Genomic DNA, 19,046 nt, shown 5'->3' with positions numbered 1-19,046 from the left:
ATTTTCTGTATGCTGATTGAACAATAGGAACAACTCTGTTGTGTTCCAGTAGTGGTAAGAGTTGATCGAGTATGGCCCGCTCAATAATCTTGGATAAAAAAGACAGGTTAGAGACGGGACGATAATTTGTCATGCTCTCGACATCATGGCCAGGTTTCTTAATTAGGGGCCTTAGCAAAGCATGTTTCTCAGACTGCACAAAATTACTTTCTAAGAAGCATCTATTTATTATGTTGCAGATAAAGTCCGCAGCATGCTCATACACATCAGGCAGTTGTGACATGTTACACGGATCGAGTGAGCAAAATGTTTTATTAAGTTCTCTGATGTAACATTTGACTTTGTTTACATCCAGCAGATGAAATGTTGAAAGCAAATGATCCCCGGTGCACCGTGGCTGGAAGTCAACTGAGTACGCTTCACTAGGAGAACTGCTGTCTAAATCACTTCTTATGCGAGATATCTTACTTGTAAAAAATGAAGCAAAACCAGAAGCCAATTGGGCATCAGGTACAGAAGTTGGTTTAACAATTACATTCCTCCGACCAACCAAATTGTTCACAACTGCAGACAGTTTTTTTTTATCACCACCACATGAATCAACTTTATTTTGATAATACCTAGCCTTTTGGGCTTTTACAGTGTGAACAACTGCTCTTCTCACAAAAACATAACGCAAACGAGTTACTTCGGTCCGCTGCAAGCGCTGTGAGTTCTGCCCTTCTACGTTGTCTATGCAAAGAATTAATGGATGGACCATACCACGGAGAATTATCAAGTACAGTGATTGTTTCTACTACCTCAGGGCAATAATGGTCAAAAATTGACCAGAGCTCATTGCTGTAAATATTAACCAATTCATCAGAAGAAAGACTTGAAGAATCGATGGAGTTTAAACGTTGATCAATTTCAAAACACATCAATCAACTGGCGGTCAACATGGTTGTAATTTCTGAACATGATGACCTTTTTATATGAAGGGGATTTCGGGACATCAACACTAAGAGTGATCAGAGCATGATCAGAGATGAGGAGGTCAAATGAGTCAACCTCCACATCTGATACGCGCCTGCAACCAACAGGGGACAAGATCAAGTCATGTCCTGAGACATGAGTTGGATTGCCCACATGATTGAAAAAATTGTTCTGGGTGATCAACTCAAGGAATTCTGAAGAAAATGGTTTTGACTCTGGACTGTCAACCCAATAACTGAAATCACCACAAACAAGAAGTCCTCCAGGTTTAAGAGAAAACCCTTCAAGAAACTGCCCAAACTCCTCCATAAAACCTCGATCTCTGCCTGGATGACCTGGTCGATAGACACTTGCAATTCTAATGGTATTCTGATGGAAATTTATTAATGCTTCCATAAATTCAAATGAAGATGGGGTCAGGTCTGAGTCAATGAGAGAAATGTTTGCAAGTGCTGCCGAGTAGATGAGTGCTACGCCTCCTCCCGGATAGTCAGCAGCAGGCCTGGGAATACTAATAATAGAATGTGTCTTAGGCAAAGCATTACGAATAATATCGATATCAGACTCATACAACTAGGTTTCAGTCAAGCACAAAATGTCAAGCTCGCGCTGATTTAGAGTTTCATTAATATAGTCTATCTTATTACGGATAGAACGAATATTTAAAAGACCCATCCTTAACTGGTTCAAGAGGGATGTAGTCAGTTTTTTGAATGGTCAAAATTGGTGTTTTCAATCAATCTATTCCTATGAGAAATCATAATTGGACATTCTCTACTTGATGCAAAATGGGCAACCGACTGTGACTTTGAATTAGCATCTTGATGTCTTAAAGAGGAGCAGTTGATGCATTTGGGAGAATTTCTGTTACTACAGTCCTTAGATTTATGGGCTCCAGCACAAAAGACGCATTTAGGTTCATCACTTTTCCTAGAACATCTCTCAAATGTAGGACCAAAGCCTTGACAGTGATGACACTGTGTAACCCAGAATCTATCGAAAGCGTGGCATCTTGTAAGATCCACATAGATGTAATTGCCCTGTTCTACAATGGAGGATCTCACCTCTGGTGACATCTTCACGACAGCAGTTTTGGTGTCGTTCCTTGTCCTTGTGAAGAGAAGGTTGAGGGTACAACCTCGATCAACGAGCATCTTAATTTTACTGTTTTGCTCAGAATATTTGGGATGATGTCAGAGTCATCCAAGGAAGAGGAAAGGCCTGTCATGGTCATTTTGGGCAACATTTTCTTTGGCTCTGATATGCAAACGCAACGACTTATCTTGCTCTCGTGTTCCTGAAGTCGATTCTTCTGAATTCTCTACACTCTGGCTTCGGCTTTCCTGTCATTCTTTGACTAAATATATCTGTGCTGTATACTTATCCCCTAATTCTACTGACTATCAAAAATTCGTCGACTATCTTACTTCGACGATGGAACACATTCTATCCATTTCTCCTTTCTCTGAAATCTCCATTTTAGGAGATTTCAATGTTCACCACCACCTTTGGCTCTCCTCTCCTTTCACTGCTCCACCTGGTGAACAAGCCTAAATCTTTTCTATCCTTAATGATCTAGAGCAGCTTGTACAGCACCCTACCCATATCCCAGACTGCCTTGGAGAGAGCTCCAACATACTTCACCTCTTCCTTACAACTAATCCTTCTGCTTACACTGTTAATCTTTTCTCTCTGTTGGGCTCCTCCGATCACAACCTAATCATCTTAACCTGTCCTATCACTCTGGTACGGCCTGTGGACCCTCCAGGGAAACGTCGTCTGTGGCATTTTGGAGCCGCAGATTGGAAGGCCCTCATGCAGTACTTCTTTGGCTTTCCCTGGAATAATTATTGCTTCCATGGCCGGGAGCCATCTGAGTGTGTCATGCGCATTACAGAGGTTATTCTCTCGGGCATGGAAGCATACATTCCTTTCTCGTATCCTTTGTCTAACGCAAGAAAGCCTTGGTTTAACCACGCTTGTTCTCATACTGTCCGCAACAAGGAGAGGGCCTACATAAGGTACTGGAGCCAACCCAACCCTGAATCACATCATCTTTATGTTTCTGCTCGGAATCGTGCTAAGTCTGTTCTTCGCTCTGCTAAAAATAATTTCATCCGCACAAAACGCTCTCAACTCTCCAACTCGAATTCTTCCTGCTCCTTCTGGCACCTTGCCAAAAACCTTTCAAACAACTTTACCTCATCATCCTTCCCTCCTCTTTTCTACTCTGATGGTTCTGTAGCTATTTCTTCTACTAATAAAGCAGATCTCTTCGCACAGACTTTCTCCTCCAATTCCACCTTAGATGATTCCGGTGCTGTTCCTCCATCACTTCCCCCCTCTGACTTCCTCATGGCTGACATTAATATTTCTTCAGCTGATGTATTTTCTGCCATCACTGGCCTCAATACTAAGAAGGCATATGGGCCTGATGGAGTCCCTCCTGTTGTTCTCAAGAACTGTGCTTCTGTGCTTACACCCTGCCTAGGCAAACTCTTTCGCCTTTGTCTGTCAACTTGTACCTTTCCTTCTTGCTGGAAGTTTGCTCTCATTCAGCCAGTCCCAAAGAAGGATGACCACTCCCAACCCTCCAACAATCGTCCAATTACTTTAACGTCCCATATTTCAAAAGTTTTCGAGTCAATTCTCAATAGAAAAATTTTAAGGCATCTTTCCTATCACAACCTTCTTTCTGATCGTCAGTACGGGTTCCGTCAGGGACACTCCACTGGCGATCTTCTCACCTACCTTTCAGACTCCTGGTCCTCCTCCTTTTGGGACTTTGGCGAAAGCTTTGCCATTGCACTTCACATCTCAAAGGCTTTCGATCGAGTCTGGCATAAATCTTTAATTTCCAAACTGCCCTCTTACGGTTTCTATCCCTCTGTCTGTGCCTTCATCGCTAGCTTCCTTTCTGGTTGTTCTATAGCCGCTGTTGTAAATGGCCATCGTTTTTCTCCTAGATCTTTCAACATTGGTGTTCCTCAGGGTTCTGTCCTATCACCAACTCTCTTCCTTTTATTCATCAATGACGTTCTAAGCTGTACATCTAACCCTATCCACTCATATGCTGATGACTCCACCCTTCACCTTTCCATTCGGTTCCCACAACGCCCATCTCAGCAGTTACTTCAACAAACAAGGGATGAGGCTATGGCACACATAATGTCTGATTTGGCTCATATCTCTGACTGGGGTAAAAATAATCTATCTATCTATCTATTGCCAGACGCCTCAATCCCGTTTGGGATGGGCACAAACAAATCGCCTCCAAGTCGCCCTGTCCCCCGCCATTTCACTGCCCTGCTCCCAACTCACACCCCCCTCTCTCATATACCTCTCCACCCCATCCCTCCATCTCATCCTCGGCCTCCCCCTCTCTCTTCCCCCCTCCACCTCACTCACATACACTCTCTTCGTCAGTCTTTCACCCTCCATCCTCTCCACATGGCCAAACCACCTCAGTGTGTTCCTCATAACGCTTCCTATCACATCCACATCAACACCACATCGCTCCTTTATATCCTCATTCGTCAGCCTGTCTCTCCATGTGACTCCACAGGCTCCTCTTAAATAACTCATTTCCACTGCTCTCACTCTTCACTTGTGTCCTTCCAACAACATCCAAGCTTCACTTCCATACGTTAGAGTTGGTATCACAATACTGTCATGTAGTAACTTTTTCACTTCCATGCTCACTTCCCTGTTTCTTTTCACTGCTTTCAAAGAACCAGCAACCTTTCTTCCCTGCTGTACCCTTTCAGGCACTTCACCCTCCAAACCTCCATCCTTACTCATCACACTACCCAAGTACTTAAACATACTCACATTTTCCAATTCCTCACCATCCAACCTCGCTGTACATTCCCTGACTTCACCTCTCTCAAAGACCATCGCTTTACTCTTCCCTACATTCACCTTTAGATTCTGTTTCTTACACACTCTCCCAAACTCATCCACCAAGCCTTGCAGCTCCCCTTCGTTTTCACTCAACAACACAGTATCATCTGCAAACAACAGTACAAGGACTTTCCAAACACTATCCTCTCTCACCAGGGCCACTCCAACATCCACTACCCTACCTTGTACCTCTTTTATTACCCCATCCATGTACAGATTGAACAACCATGGAGACATGACACATCCCTGTTTCAAACCAACTTTCAAAGAGAAAAATTCACTTAGTTCACCATCCACACGCACTGCAGCCTTCGCACCATCGTACATACTCTTCACAGCATTCAACAACTTCCCATCTACTCCATATATTCTTAACACTTTCCACAATCCTTGTCTATCCACCCTGTCATATGCTTTCTCCAGATCCATGAAAGCCGCATACAACTTCTTTCCCTTCTCTAGAAACTTTTCCACTAAAGATCTAAGAATGAATATCTGATCTACACAACCTCTTCCCTTCCTAAAGCCTCCCTGTTCTTCTCCAACTAATTTCTCTGTTCTTCCTCTAACTCTGTCAATAAGTATCCTACCATACACTTTTCCTATTATACTAAGAAGACAAATGCCCCTATGATTACCACACACTTCTTTTTCCCCTTTTCCTTTGTACAAGGGAATAATCATACCTGATTTCCAATCCTCCGGGACTCTACCTTCCTCCCAGGCCAATCTGCACATCTTCCACATCCATTCTACTACTATCTCTCCCCCATGCTTCAGCATTTCACCACACACTCCATCAATTCCTGGGGCTTTCCCCGATTTAACTTTCTTCATTGCTTCCACAACTTCTATCCTACTGATTTCTTCCTGTCTTCTCACCTCCCTCCTTCTCCCAGCCATTCCCCAGCCACTTATACTCGCATTACTTCCATCCTCTACGTTCAACAATTCCTTAAAGTGTTCTCTCCATCTGCTCACTTTTTCTCCCTTCTCCACTAGTAATCTACCATTTTTATCTTTCACTCCCCTGCTAACTTCACTTTCACCCTGTCTTACTCTTTTCACCTCTTTCCAGAACATTTTCTTACAGTCCCTCCACTTTACACTCAAATTCCTTCCAAATTCCTCATCCACTCTCTTCTTACTTTCTCTTACTAATATTTTCACCTCTCTCTTTCTTTCTACATATAACTCTCTCTTCCGCCTCTCAACTTCTTCCACGCCCCTATTTCTCATCCATTCATTGTATGCTTTCTTCTTTTGTGCCACAGCCTGTTTCACCTCTTCAGTCCACCACGCTGTTCCTTGCACCCCCCTCCGTCTTCTCTTCCTTCCACACACCACATCACATGCTGCACATATTTCTTCTGTAAATATCCTACACACACCTTCCACGTCTCCCATCTGCTCCAATTCATATTTGCCCAATCGTTCCTCCACGTCTCTCTTATACTCTGCCTTTTTCTCATCCTCTTGTAACCTTTCCACTCTCCTTGCAACTACTCCTTCCCCTCGTCTTTCCTTTCTTCTATTCCTCCATCTTACTTGAATTCTAATTCTGGCCACCACCAAGTAGTGGTCAGAAAGTCCACTCCCCCAGCCTCTATAAACTTTTGCATCCATTACACATCTTCGCATCCTTTCATCCACACACACATAATCAATCATTGCCTTCCTTTCATTCAGTTCACCACACACCCTTCTCATCACTCGCCATGTATACCTGTGGATCATTTTATGCCTGAAGAGGGTATTGGCTATCACCAACCCCCTCCCAGCACAAATGTCCACTAATGCACTCCCATTCTCATCTATCTCAGCAGGCACACCCCACTCACCAACTATTCCATCCACCTTCACATTCCCAACTTTACCATTCATATCACCAATCAAAAACACTCTCTCATTCCTTCCAAACTTTTCCATGCACACTTCTACATTTGTCCAGAACTCTTCTCTCACTCTTCTAGCACGATCTTGCGTTGGCGCATACACACACACGATCGCCCACATTTGTATTCCAACTTTCAACTTTACCCACACAATCCTTGACCCAACTGATCCATACTGTCTTATGCTCCTCTTCCATCTTTTACTCACAACTATACATACTCCTTCCTTTGCCCTCTCATTCTCACCTACTCCTCCACATATACCCCATCCATACTCCCATTCTCTCACACTTTCTCCTCTCCATTTTGTTTCAGTTATTCCACATACATCCACTTTCGCACCCTCAAGCACCTGGACAATCTCTCTCTCTTTCACCTCATCATTCGCTCCCCTTACATTTCATGTTCCAATAATCATGTCCTTTGTCCGGTCCTTGGTCATCATCGTTTGGTCAGTCCTTGTCCGAGGCTTATTGTTTGTTTTTTTTAGTTAGTTGTTTTCCGGGGAGGGGCACTAACCCTCCGCCAACCCTTTTAGTCGCCTTTTACGACAATCTGGTTGTTTTTAATGCATCTAAGACTTAGTTCTTACACCTATCAACCCGACAAAATCTTCCACAGGTATACCCACTAATGTTTAATAACATTCAGCTTAATCCTGCATCATCCTTGAACATGCTTGGGGTTTCATTCACTCGGGACTTATCTTGGAAAGATCATATTACATCTCTTGTAAAATCTGCTTCCAAGAGATTAGGTGTGCTAAGCCGACTCCGTTCTTTCTTTACCACTGCACAATTGTTGACTCTATACAGGGGTTTTATCCACCCCTGTGTGAAGACAACTCTCATGTGTGGGGAGGGTCCCCACATACAGCTCTTCTCAATATGGTGGAGTCAAAGGTTTTTCGTCTCATTAACTCTCCTCCTCTTACTGACTCCCTTCAACCTCTGTCTCTTCGCCGCACTGTTGCACCTATATCTCTTTTCTATTGCTACTTTAATGGTCACTGCTCCTCTGAACTGTCTACATGCATTCCTCCGCCTCTACGACGGGCGCGTAGCACCCGTCTAGCAGCAAACTCTCATCCCTTTTCTGTCCAACTCTATAATGCAAGAGTTAACCATTACTCCCAGTCCTTCATTTATGCAACAGGTCAGCTCTGGAACTGTCTCCCTCTGTGTGTATTTCCTGCTGCCTATGATCTCCAGTCTTTCAGACGCAGTGTGTTCAAGCATCTTGAAATGATCGGATCTTGAATTTGGCTCTCTATTGTATTTTGTTTTTCTCTTGGAGGGAACTGTTATTGCGGGCTCATGGCCTTTGGTTCCTTCTTCCTCGCATAAAAAAAAAAAAAAAAAAAACTTGGATATGAACCAGCACAGGCTAAATCTGATTGGAGACCTTAACCCGTGGATTGCAAGCCACAGCTCAGGCTGTGCTGGCCGTGCATCACCACTAACTACTCCATCCTTATGCAAACTTACACATGGCGCTACGCAAAGACGGAGAGAGAGATTTTTTTTTTTTCTTTTCATCAGATGATGCCCTGGATATGTATCTTCAAGTTAATAATTAAAAAAAAAAAAAAAAAAAAAAAAAAAATTCGCTACTCCCATACATAAACATACGCCTGGCCCTACGCAAAGATGGAGAGGGAGAGAGAGAGAGATTTTTTTTTTTTTCCACCAGATGATGCCCTGAATGTTTATCTTCAAGTTTATAATAAAACAAAAACTAGAAAAAAAAAATTTTGTTTCCTTTGTCTCTTGCACACCACGGGGTGGGATTAAAAAAAAAAAGGTAATTTCGCAATCCACGGGTAAATTACCCACTAAACCACCAGGCGCCATAATTTGGTTGTATAATTACCACCCAGCGAAGTAATTGGTTTCCTGGTGTACAGGAAACCATTTGGCTTGTCACTCAGTATAGAGTCACCCATAGGCAAAAGGAAGGGGAAGGAGTGAAGGAAAGAAAGACATAAGAGGGAGTGTAAAGTCACCCATAGGCATAAGGAAGAGGAAAGAATGAAGGAAAGAGAAGCTCAAGAGGAAGAAAGGGAGGAAAGGGCAGACACCCAAAGCAGCACTACACTGAGTGAGTGGATGATGACTGCCCCCACCGACCACCCTTATATAAATATATATATATATGGAACTGGTTATCAGGTGACAAGGTGACAGCTTTTGACAAAGATGCTTGTGCAATGTGAAACCTCAAACACTCATTAGAGGGCTGATGTACAGTACTGTAGTAGCTAACAAAGTATATATTAAAACATTAAGACATTAACTTAGAAAAAATTGAAAAATGATACTTGTCATGCCAAATGTTTACCAATGCTTTATGCTGAGCATCATCTTCGAGTTATAAATTACAGTAAGACCTCACTATAACGGACTAATTGGGGCCCAAACCATTCCAAAAAATTCAAAATTCTGATAAAAGCGGCATCCGGACTTCCCCCTGCTAACCTAGACTCTTTCTGATACATCAGATATTGGTCCGGATCGCATGAATGGTTTTTAAGCTGTTTTGACTACCTTTGCAGTACTGTATTGTGTTATAACTTCACTACATTAATCAAATGGTTTAATATATAAAATAATACTGTTCTGTACACTGATAAACATGTTTTTTATTTACTTTATTGCGGTGAACATAGCTGAAGTGGTCAGGCAGTCCGGACTGCTTCTGGCTTTATCGGACTTTTTCCGATAAGTAATCCCTGAAATTCCGGACAACCACTTTCCGGACATCCCCACTTACCGGACATTGTGGGCCTGGACCTTCGGAACCGAAAAATGGCCAAAAAAAGAAAAGAATCCCAAAAAAATCCGAATTTTTGCCCACCCATAATTTGAAATTGCCGCGCGGTGCCAAACAGCTGCTTACACCATGGCCCCTTCACCCCTTCTTTCCTCCCCCCTCCCCCCTTCCCTGTCAGGGTTGCCGTGTGCTATTTTTCATTGCCAAATGTGGGCCAATTTGGTAATGAAAAATTCGTTTGGTAATGAATCAGAATAATGCATTACCAAACGGATTTTTCACATGTATGAGGATACACAGGATGGAGATGGTGGATTGTTTGCTCTCTCTGATTAAACTGCTACCCTACATGGCGTGAAAATAATCAACATGCTGTTAATTATAAGGAGGGTGATTACATGTATTTCCACTTGTACATGTATATATAATTAATGAAGAATAAATGCTAGCTTTACGAATTTGGTTATGAAAAGTTAAATTTGGTAATGAAAGTTGAGGAGATTTGTAATGTGGCTGTTGCGATCTGGCAACTCTGTTTCTCCGACATCAACAGTTACTCCCTAACTTCGATTGTGAATAGATGCTTATCGCACTGGAAGCCACACGTGCTCGTTTTTTGCGAATAAACACATGAATATACTGCAATACCTCGCCTCTAGACCACATGGGAATTTACAGTGTTGTGCAGTGTTAAGAAATTTGAACTTAGAGTGCAAAGGATCAACTGTGGAGTGCAAATTGGCAGTTTAAACTGGCGGTTAGAACTGCAGTGGTGCAGTTAAGAACAATGTGCAGTGTTAAACAATTATAACTCACAGTGCAAAGAATTAAGTGCAGCACAACAATGGATTACTGTACGTGCTTCAAGAGCATTTTCACCACTGCCAAAACCTTAGAAAGGCAGCCACAAACGTGATGTAAGTACCGTGGCTGGGGTACAGTCACTTCTAATTCCTCATTCTTTGGTTCCTTTTCATTTATTTCATGCTTTATGTCCATTATTGGTGTGAATAGGGTCTTAAATAGGTTTAAATAGGTGCTATGCATGTCCAGTAGGGAGTTATTTAGGTGGCTTTCAAAGTTAGGCTGGGTTAGGGTCCATAAGTACCAGTCCAGGAGGCTGGTGCCCACTATCCGGACAGGACCACTTTCCGGACGTGCCTTTGGCTCTATTACGTCGGATAGTGGAGGGATTACTGTATAGGAATTTAGTTCCGTGGCTCCTCGAGTCCGATAAAAGCGAATTCTGATCTATTGAAGTCCATAATATCGAGGTTTTACTGTACTATCACACAGTCTGTGTGTAGTATCTTGATATAATCACAAAATATTATAAACACTGGGCTTGAAAATATGTATATATGGAAGAACAGAATGCAAGCAGAATGCAGACAGTCCTCATTATAAATCAGGGATGTTCCAAAATATAACAACTTCTTTCATACACCTGGTACTAAAAATGCAGGAAACAGGCACTTATGCTTTACAGATGGCAAATGGAAATAATATGTATTTTTACTGTGGACTTACAAGCTAAATGAAATTCAGAAAGGGTGACTTATGATGAGGACTTAGCATACAGGGAGACACTGCTTCACCAGACATTATGAAAATATAAATAACATTCATCATGAGCCAAGTTCATAATGTTTTATAATAAAGAAATTAAGATTAATTAAATGTACTTATTCAAGCAGCAAGAACAGAAAGAAGAAAAATGCTGATGAAGCAATATAACAGAGGACTAGTGCTAATGTTAATGTTTGAAGTGATCCTGAGGAAAAATGGTAAAGTGTGTACAAGGGGTGAGTTTAAGGATGTGTATAAAGGTGGAGTGAAAAAAAAAAATGGAATGGAGGAGAGAAGAAAAAAATGGGGTGAAGAAGAAATGGAAAACCTATGAAAGAAAGGACTTGGGGTTACAGTATAGAGGTACGAGAGGGAGAAGGGGGATAATAGAATGTGTTAGTTGGGACTCACACAGATGCTGGTTGTAGTAGTAGTAGTAGTGAGATGTCTTGTCTGTACCTCGGCAAGAGAGATGAGAAGGGGAGACTGAGCAAGAGAGAACAATAACAAATGATGCCGTACCTTTATCCCACAGTTATTTAGTCCCACCACCACCAGATGGCGACACTGCTAAGCCTGGCTAACAGTGGTATATCTCAGATCGGACACGGGCATATTCACCTGGCTGATGATGTCGCCATGAGCAGTACGAACTTGATACAAATACCGGTATTTCTTCTGGCGCAATTCAGCCCGTGCCTCCCGACTCCGGACACGCTGCAGGTTTACACTCCGGGACTTTTTGGAGGGCACCACTGTAGAGGCACGAGGAAGGGGCAGGTTAGAAACAGGGTAGGCCAGGTATGAGGAAAAGGAACAAGCGAGAGTTTGCTCATAATGTAGTGCTGAAGTCCAAGTAGTGTATCTGTACTGCTCTAAAGTTTGGTAATGAAAGGTGCTTTTATGCAATTTCAAAGTATGAATAAAATAAATAAACTTACTTATACAGTACTAGTGGAGTGATTGATAAAGGGTTGTAATAACTAAAAACAGGCTGAAGAGATGACATGAGTGTATGATGATGGAGCATAGAAAGAAATAATGAGTGACTGATAAAGGGTTGTAATAACTAAAAACAGGCTGAAGAGATGACATGAGTGTATGATGATGGAGCATAGAAAGAAATAATGACAACATTCCTGAGTAAACATAGTGTTCTATGGAGATATCTTTTCTCCCAGCCATTCATGCAAACATGTCTCAAATTAAGAAGTCATGTGTAGGACATAGCTATATATATATATACTGTATATATATATGACAATAATTGAATGCAAGAAGATACAATGGTCTGTCTTCAAATGGATAGAAACTGAGACCTTGACATTGTAAAACTTATATTCTTCAAATGCAAAAAATAAATAAGAAAATAATGATGATGATGATAATAATAATAATAATAATAATAATTCATTCATTCATCATCCAATCCTACGTTGCCCCATAAGAAGCGGGGCTATGCAATTTGGTCCTAACATTTAAGATGAGAGTGACCAGCCTTACTCATCCCTGAGTGGCATTACGTGAGCAATAAACCCCAACCATCCCCTGGATATAAACTTTCACTGGCTCAATCCGACTGAAGCACCTTGATTACCCACTAAACCACCAGGAGCATAATTTGGTTATATGGTTACAATCCAGTGCAGTAAATGGTTTCTTGGTGTACAGGAAACCAATTGGCTTGACACTCAATGTAGAGTCACCCACAAGCAGAAGGATGAAGAAAGAATGAAGGGAAGAAAGACAGAAGAGGGAGTGTTAAGTCATCCATAGACAGAAGGATGAGGAAAGAACGAAGGAAAGAAAGACAGAAGAGGATGGAAGGAAAGGAGGATGGAGGAGAGGAAAGGGCAGACACCTGAGAGCAGCACTACATCAAGTAAGTGGATGGTGAGTGCTCCCACCTACCACAAGAAAACATACATATGTACAGTAAATATCAGAATCAATTTGGAATGCGACAGAAAATTAGTGTTTAGACAACAGAAGTATACTAACAGCATTATTCCAATGCTTTACTGCTCCAGCCTAGGCATCCTGATTTAGGTATTAGGGACGTAATGTCATTCCTGGTACAGTACTGTATATGATATACAAGCACAGGAAATGGAGGATTTTACAATAAAACCCTCTATTTCAAGCCTTGGGATGTACTGCCTTAATAGCTACACCTCTTTCTGAGGTTTTGTCCTGGTTTAGTTTCAACAATATGCATCAGTTCAATCCAAAAGAAACCTTTCATCTCATAATCTAGTCCAACCTTTGGGGCACATGCAGATATCACTGATGGCACTTCTTAGTAACCATGAGTTTCAGAGCAATTACAGTATTCTGTCTTTCACCCTAGTCACATTCATCACACTTCCAATCTCCTCTCATCTAACAAAAATCCCCTCTTGTGCAAAACCATCATCCTAACTTTTCTAGCCCCAACACCAGCACAAAGTATGTCCCCATAATGACAAAACTCCTCCACACAGTCAAGAGACTTTCCAGCATTCTAATCCTTTCCAACCTCTCTCCTTTCACATGCATTCCTTTACACACCTTACAATAAAAATCAGCATTATTTTGCAGCCTACCTCTAATACCACCACTTCATCAGTTAGGCATCCACTTATTACAAACACTGCATAACATGGCAAACTGCAAATGGCTGTACTCTTTCTGCTATGACAGTACTGCAATCTGCTCTAGATATCATCATTTCTGTCTTGTACATGTTTACTCTCAAACCTTTTTACCCCATTCCATTTCTCCACTTCCTAAATCTGTTCTCTGCACCCTCTCCCTTTCTGCAATCAAGTCACCAAAATACAACACCTTCCATGGGAGTCCTTCTTAAGTCACATGAGAGCTTCACGCACCATAATAAACAATAAGGGGCTTAAAACTGACCCTTGATGCACACCAAAATTTGTCATTCACACCTCTGTTCACTACCACCTCGAGGTTACCGCTGATCACTACCACCTGTGGGTTACCTCTGTTCACTACAATCTATGGGTTACCTCTGATCGCTACCACCTGGGGGTTACCTCTGTTCACTACCAACTGGGAGTTAGCATCCTCATACCATTCTAATCAACAATTCCTCAATCCCAAGCTTTCCTATTGCCTATTTCATCACCCCCCTGGGAACTATGTCAAATACCTTCTCCAAATCAACAAAAACAATGTTAAACTCTCCCTTCCTTCCTACGTATTTTCCTGATGCTGTCGTACAATGAATACCACAACAGTGGTCCGTCTGCCTGGCATTAACCCACTCTGTATCTAATCAATATTCAATTTTTCCCCTCATCATATCTTCCAGAACTCGCTCCAACATCTAAAAAAAAAAATTTAATTTCTAGTGCTCATGTGCTGTACTGCAGTACCATACAGTAGCCCCTCCCAGTGGTGTACCTGTGGGGGGGGGGGGTAGGGGAGGCTGTTTGAAACTGCCCCCTGGGCCCCCAATTGAGAGGGGACTCCAAAAGCCTTAAAAATTTATAAGCTTTTCTATGAACATTTAAAAATATATATATTTATCATCCCGACAATACCGGCAGAGATAATAGATAAGTTTTGAGAATGAGATATCTGGCAACTTGAATAATAATTGTACACACCTCCCTATTTAAAACACTGTTAATGTAACCCAATCTGCTTATGTCTTAACTCAGTTGTGCATAGAGCTGAATGCTGATTCATAATCTAGTGGGTCAGCTTTGGGCTTTTTTATCAACTAAGTGGTGGAGCACGTTTGTTCACTGCAAATCTTTTTTATCAAATCTCATTAGATGTTGGAGGGGGGCCCTGCAAAGAGCCTAGTCCCCTGGGCCCCCAGATCTCTAGGTATGCCCCTGGCCCCTCCTCTTATGTAGTTAAAGTGTTAACCTGGCAGACCACACATGCAAAATCCACACAAGCAGGCCCCTTTAACCCATTACAGGTACAATAAAGTCCCGAGGCAGACCCTAACTTGCCTCCTAAAATGCTCAATTACCTCAACTACACTACTAATATGTTTCCTAAGTGCACAGCCCACTGTATAGAGGTAATGGATACATAAGACAGTAACCTTTAAAAAAGTGGGAAAATCTCACCATGATACTCCAACCTGCCTGTAACCCCAACTAGACTATAGATATGCTTCATAAGGGAAAAGTTTACCATACAGGGACAAAGCAGACATAAGAGAGTGACATTAAAATTCTTAAAGGAATCTTTAGAAATGGGAAAACCCCACCATAATAGACTCTAACTTCCTGACCAAAAACCCTCTATGACCCTAATTCATCTATAGGAGTCCTAGTTGCAAGCCTCACACCCTTCAAATTCTTGACAAAAGTCAAGATGCCAGCTCAGATGTCACTGTGTGGGCAGTGTTCCCACCACTCAAGGGCACCATGTAAGCAGAATCTGTGCAAACAGGTTTGCATATGTGGAGGGGCTACTGTATATCACACATAAACATCTTAATTATGAAATATACTACAAATGAGAGCCACAGTTTGCCTAAAGATAAAGTGATGTCAAACTCAAGTTTTACACTTATTTGCATAATTATGCTTTAGAAGAAATGCAAATGTCAGTGGAAAAAATGAAAATTTTTATGAATTAATGGGGGTAAAATGACAAAACCCTGCATTATAAGTACCTGAGAGTGTTGATTATTAAACTGAAAGAACACACATACAAATCCAGTGATAGCAAATGACTAAGTTATAGGACTCACGCTGCTGATGGTATATTCCACGGCCGGTGATACGCCACTGCGTCAGGCTACCCACAACTACCATGAAAGGCCACACTCCCAGAATCATCCACGAGAACCAACATGGATGCTCGCTCTCAACAACCTTCAGTCGATCCCCAAACCAGTGGACCATCAGGAACTGCAGTAAGATTGAACAATAATACAGTAGCATTTTCTAAACTGATATGCCACTGAAGACAGAAGTCAAATAATACAGTACACCATAGTAAAAGAGCATAATGACACTAATAATCCCTAAATCAACAAACATGCTCTACAAGACTGACACTATATCCTACTCTTCATATGATTCCCAGTCAAGAATTGAAATACTTATCTTCTCACAGCTCCATCAAGTTGTCATGCTTAGTATAAACTTGTTACTCTTGCAGCAGTACTGTAACTGAAAGCATTACTGTACCACTTTATGCAATATATGTTGTATTATTGTGTTGTTCTTTCTGCTCTTGGTGTTACTGCTACTGTTGCTATTTTGGCCTTAATTTCATTAGATGTGAACCCAATGAAATGCAGAATCTGGCCACTTCAGATGGCCATTCTCTAAAGTCTTTAGCTGACAATTTGTCAAAGGTTTGTCTGTGTTTTGGGAATGAAGTGCATGAAGTGATTACTGGTGTTTTGGGGTAAGCAGCACCATTATAACAAGGAGACAACGAGTTACTGTACAGGATTTAGATATTGTGAGTTTGTACTAAAGTTCAGAAGAGTGATGGCCACATTATAAGTCTTGCTAAGTAAATTCTACATCTCTATGGGAAGAGAAATTTCTATGGGATGAATATCTAGGAGGGGTCATGGAGGATGGTGTGAGGCTGAAACTCTGAATGGCAGTGGTAGTCATATGTATGGCTGTGGTGGCTATGTGTCTGAGAAGTGTAATGCTGGGTTGTGGAGGAGACAGTTTTCAAAGTATCCTGCAAAGTCTATAGAAGCTGATTTTTTGTTCATTTGTTTGTTTGTTTCTTTGTCATGAAGGACGTCTAGTATGTACTGGTAACTGCTAGGATGGGATGGTTCTTGTAATTAAGTAAAAAATGTGTGCCTCTCATGTGGGGGTGCTTCTGCATCTTGGTGAAGGTAATATGTATATATGTCTTTGTAAATACTGTTATCACTCTTTAGTCTATGTTGTGTGTCTACATCACAGTCACACATAATGGTTATAAGTTTCATGACTCCATCTAACTAATCTATGCTCCCTCCCAGCAACTCTTCTACACAGGGTATGGTACCTAAGCCACAAGTCTCCCATCTACATACCGTAATTACAGTACTGGTAAAACACACTTATGTTTATTACCAACATGTATTCCCTATGTGCCAACAAGTGGGTTGGCTGAGGGTTAGTTCCCCTTTCCAGAAAACAACTAACTAAAAATGTGAACACGAAGCCTTGGACCGGGACAAACAAACAGATGACAACCAAGGACTGGACAATGGACATGGTTCGGATTGCAACATGAAATGTAAGGGTGCGAATGATAAGGTGAAAGAGAGAGGTGCTTGAGGGTGCAAAATTCAACATGTGTGGATTAACTGAGACGAGATGGGAAAGTGACAGTGTGAGAGAGTGGGGGTACAGATAGGGTTTATGTGTGGGAGTAGGTGAGAATGAGAGGGCAAAAGATGATGTACTATGTATTGTTGTGTGCAAGAGATGGATGGAAATAATAAGATATAAGGGCAAAAGATGATGTATGTATTGTTGTGTGCAAGAGATGGATGGAGATAATAAGATAATTGTGTGGGTAAGATTGAAAATCAGGACTAGAAACAAGGGCGACTGTGTGTATGTGTATGCACCAACGCAAGATCGTGCAAGCACAGTGAAAGAAGAGTTCTGGGCAAGTGTAGATGCATGCATGGAAAAATTTGTAAGGAATAAGAAAGTGTTTCTGATTGGAGATATGAATGGAAAAGTAGGGAATGGAAAAGGCGGATGGTGCAGTTTGTGAATGGGGTGTGCCTGCAGAAGTAGACAAGAATGGCAGTGCTTTAGTGGACATTTGAGTGGGGAGGGGGTTGGTGACAGCCAATACCCTCTTTAGGCACAAAATGATCCACATGTATATGTGGCGTGTGATGAGATGGATGGGTGGTGAACTGCATGAACAGAAGACAAGGTTTGATTATGTATGTGTGGATGAGAGAATGAGAAGGTATGTAATGGATGCAAGAGAATACAGAGGCTGGGCGAGAGGACTTTCAGACCATCACTTGGTGGTGGTGAATGTCAAGATTTATGTGCAACTGAGGAACAGAAAGTGGAAAGGACAGGAAGAGGGTAGACAGCTTGAAAGAGGATATAAAAGAAAAAAAAAAAGAATATATGAGAGACATGGAGGAGCCACTGGGTAAATATGATTTGGAGCAGATGGGGGGGGGTGGAAGATGTGTGCAAGATATTCACAGAAGAAATCTGTTCAGCATGTGAGGTGGTGTGTGGGGTGAAGAGAAGCAGAAAGGGATGCAAGGAACAGCATGGTGGAATGAAGAGGTGTGACAAGCTGTGGCGCAAATGAAGAAAGCATACATTGAGTGGATGGGAAGCAGAGGCATGGAGGAAGTTGACAGATGAAAGAGACAGTTATATGTAGAGAGGAAGACAGAGATGAAAAGATTAGTAAGAGCGAGTACGACAAGAGTGGATGAGGAATTTGGAAAGAATCTGAGTGTAAAGTGGAGGGAACGTAAGAATATGTTCTGGAAGGAGGTAAAGAGAGTTAGAAAGGGTGAGTTTGCAGGGAGTGAATGATAAAAATAAAAGAATGATAGTGGAGAAGGGAGAAAAAGTAGGCAGATGGTGAGAACACTTTAAGGAACTGTTAACCATAAGGAATGACTGTAGTAATGCAAGTATAAGTGGCTGGGGAATGGCTCGAAGAAGGAGGACGGTGAGATCAGAGTAAGAGATCAGTAGGACGGAAGCAGTGGAAGCAATGAAGAAAGTTAAAATGGGGAAATCCCCAGGAATTGATGGAGTGTGTGCTGCAATGTTGAAGCATGGGGTAGAGATAGTAGTTGAATGGATATGGAAGATGTGAAGACTGACGTGGGAGGAAGGTAGAGTCCCGGGAGATTAGAAGTCAAGTACAGCAAGTGCTCACATAACGCGGGAATATTGTACCCTGAAGCTCCTGCTTTATGAGATTTTCACGTTATAG

The 19,046-nt window shown here is 41.8% G+C and overlaps 1 protein-coding gene across 1 annotated transcript in view; it reads right to left on the bottom strand.

Moving 5' to 3' along the window:
- The window catches only part of LOC145414099 (transmembrane protein 198), a 112,870-nt gene that overhangs the window by 15,286 nt on the left and 78,538 nt on the right, over nucleotides 1-19,046 (bottom strand). The window contains exons 4-5 of the mRNA XM_080283658.1: nucleotides 15,841-16,000; nucleotides 11,736-11,869 (exon numbers count right to left, since the gene is read on the bottom strand). Coding sequence (XP_080139784.1) covers nucleotides 11,736-11,869; nucleotides 15,841-16,000 — 294 coding nt within the window. The remainder of the gene's footprint in view (nucleotides 1-11,735; nucleotides 11,870-15,840; nucleotides 16,001-19,046) is intronic.

Source organism: Coenobita brevimanus, chromosome 98, assembly GCF_032717465.1.
Source record: "Coenobita brevimanus isolate Jiangsu-jjx chromosome 98, ASM3271746v2, whole genome shotgun sequence".
Taxonomy (NCBI): Eukaryota; Metazoa; Arthropoda; class Malacostraca; order Decapoda; family Coenobitidae; genus Coenobita; species Coenobita brevimanus.
Note: the sequence above shows the minus strand (reverse complement) of the source record. Positions and strands in the feature narration are given on the sequence as shown.